At 48.8% G+C, this 2421-nt stretch overlaps 1 protein-coding gene across 1 annotated transcript; it reads right to left on the reverse strand.

The window, feature by feature from the left end:
• Positions 1-263: 263 nt before the first annotated feature.
• LOC308307491 (tyrosyl-DNA phosphodiesterase 1-like) lies at positions 264-2179 on the reverse strand (the record flags this gene model as incomplete). Its single annotated transcript, XM_080752757.1, has 2 exons — positions 264-1955; positions 2144-2179. The coding sequence occupies 2 exons, from the start codon at positions 2177-2179 to the stop codon at positions 264-266; spliced, it is 1728 nt and encodes a 575-aa protein (XP_080608883.1).
• Positions 2180-2421: the final 242 nt, after the last annotated feature.

Genomic DNA, 2421 nt, shown 5'->3' on the forward strand with positions numbered 1-2421 from the left:
AAGTAAAATCAGGATTATCCACCTTGATAGACACATGTTGAACAGAGAGTCTATGTCAATAACACATAAAAAACTATTCTGTCAGCATGTCATTTGTCGTGAATAGATGACAATTTGATCAAAATATCTACTATCGCAACATGTCACAACGTGTTTGAGCATTTAGATATGCTATTGCCCCTATTTGACATACAACAAAGTATATAGAGTTTAAGTAATTAATACGTTGTTAAGCATGATGACTGTGTGCAGTAGCGTGTGATTCAGGAGGGGACCCAGACGTTGCCGTGCGTGTCAGGGGCCTGGGTGTAGGGAATGTTCCACACCCATGGTTGGTCTTTCTCAGAGTAGCGTTGTGGGGGCAGGTCAAAGGGCACAGGGAAGGCGTTGGTAGAAGACGTGATAGGATACGGGTTCCTCTGAATAGGGATGGTTTGCATGTTATAAGCAGAGGGCAGGTAGAGGACTCCCAGCTCATATGAGCGTACCATTATCTGAGTGTTGTTCTTTTCCAGAGCGCCCCATGCTGCTTTGGACAGGTTGGCACTTGTGATGAGGATCCAGGCCAGCTGCGTGAAATCCGGTGACGTCCTCATGTAGGTCTTGATGTGAGGCATAGCACGACTCCTCCCGCTGGTCTCTGCCTTCCACCGGTGGAAGTATGCGTGAAGCCAGAGCTGTTTCTGAGCCGTCTGAATGCTGTATGGCAGGGAACCTCCAGCTGGGTATCCCTCCAGACTGGTCCTCACATCCTCCACTGAAGGATACACCAGGTGCAGGGGTGGGTTTGACCGGAGCGAGCTTTTACCCAGCGTGCTCATGGTGTGCAGGAACTCCCCCATAAACCATTTGGTCTTGTCCACTCCCATGGAGCCAATGCTGGAGAACTGACCAATCACAGGCCAGCTCTCTTTGTTGGGAATGGGACGCGCGTTTTCATGCAATAACTTCCTGAGTCTCAAATGTCCCCAGCGGTCCATATCTTTACCAACATGCCTCCCTGGAGTAGAACCAATCACATAGACTCTGCTCTCAGACAAGTCGTGCTCTTGGATTCTCTGGATCCAGTCGGTGAACTTCGGTGCGCGATACGACGCCAGGTACTCCAGCAGGTCTCTCTTGAAGAAGGTTGGAGATTCGCCGTCGCTCGGCGCGCTGCCCTCCGGTAAACGAGGAAACAACGGGCTCATCCACATTCCCTGGGACTTCTGGTACCAGTCGGCTCTGACCAGGTTGGAGGTGGTGATGACCACCCTGAAGCCCTCCTCGTACCACAACAGCATCATTTTCGTGTGATGAGTTCCAAAAGCAATATCCAGTTTAGCCTGACAGAAGCTGATGTGAGGGTAGGGTTGAGCCTGCTGCAGTAGTCTAGCTTTGGCCTCCCTCTTGTCTCCGTGGACTATCAGAACTGGCTTGTTCCTAAATTCTGGAGGATACTGCTGAACCATCCAGGCGAGATCAAAGCAGTAGTTAAACTGAACAGACTCTTTCAATGTCCCAAATAATGGAGACAGGACGTCTCTGATATGCAGAGCCCCAGTGTTGTATTTCTTGTCCAGTCCAGTCACCTTGTTGAGGTAAAACCTGTACATGTTGTTAGAGCAAGGTACACTACTCTCAAAGAAGTCCTCCGGCTCATCTACGTCGTAAACTCTCCCGTGGGGATTGGGAGGTCGCTCTTGCTTCTCCACCTTCGGCTTCTTGGCTGGGGGAACAGGATTGGACCTGTGTGGATCTGCGCTACGATTCTTTCCATTCTGACCTTCATCATCTTCACCATTATCATCTTCACTGTCCGAAAGAGCCCAGCCCGAGCCGCCTGTCTCCTTCTTCCTCTTCCCGGCCACAGAGGGACTCAGACTGGGTTCGTATTTCATCGGCTTCAACTGGCTGGCGTGGGCCATCTGCCTTGCTTCAGAGCTGATGACAACGGTGGACGTTCTTGATGAATTCTATCTTGACATTACATAACATGTCCTTGCCCGTTCGAACATGTGCTCCGAATTATGTTTGGGTTATGGGGTGTGCACAGTATATGAGGGATTTAATGTAGGAGTCTCAGAAGTAATGTTAGAGAACCCAGACGTATCGGTGATGTCGGTCATCTCCAAATTTGGGCACTGTTTCAGCATGCTGTTACCATGGCGGCGGTTTCAGTGATTTCAGTTATCTCCATATTTGGGCACTGTTTATTATCAGTGATGTCAGCATGCGTGTATATCAGACAGACATCGCACAGACAGGCATTCGGTTGTTTATTAGTAGGATTGTGATGTCACTCCTATCTGATTGGACATTATATTACTGCAATGCAGAAGGAAGACTGACTTTGCTCTGAAATTCAAATGGCTTTTAATTGGCTCCTTGGTTAATGAATCTTACCTACCTGCACGAAAAAGTAAAATGTCCTTTCAACTG

This window comes from Nannobrachium achirus (genome assembly GCF_963921795.1).
Source record: "Nannobrachium achirus genome assembly, chromosome: 22".
In the NCBI taxonomy this organism is placed as follows: domain Eukaryota; kingdom Metazoa; phylum Chordata; class Actinopteri; order Myctophiformes; family Myctophidae; genus Nannobrachium; species Nannobrachium achirus.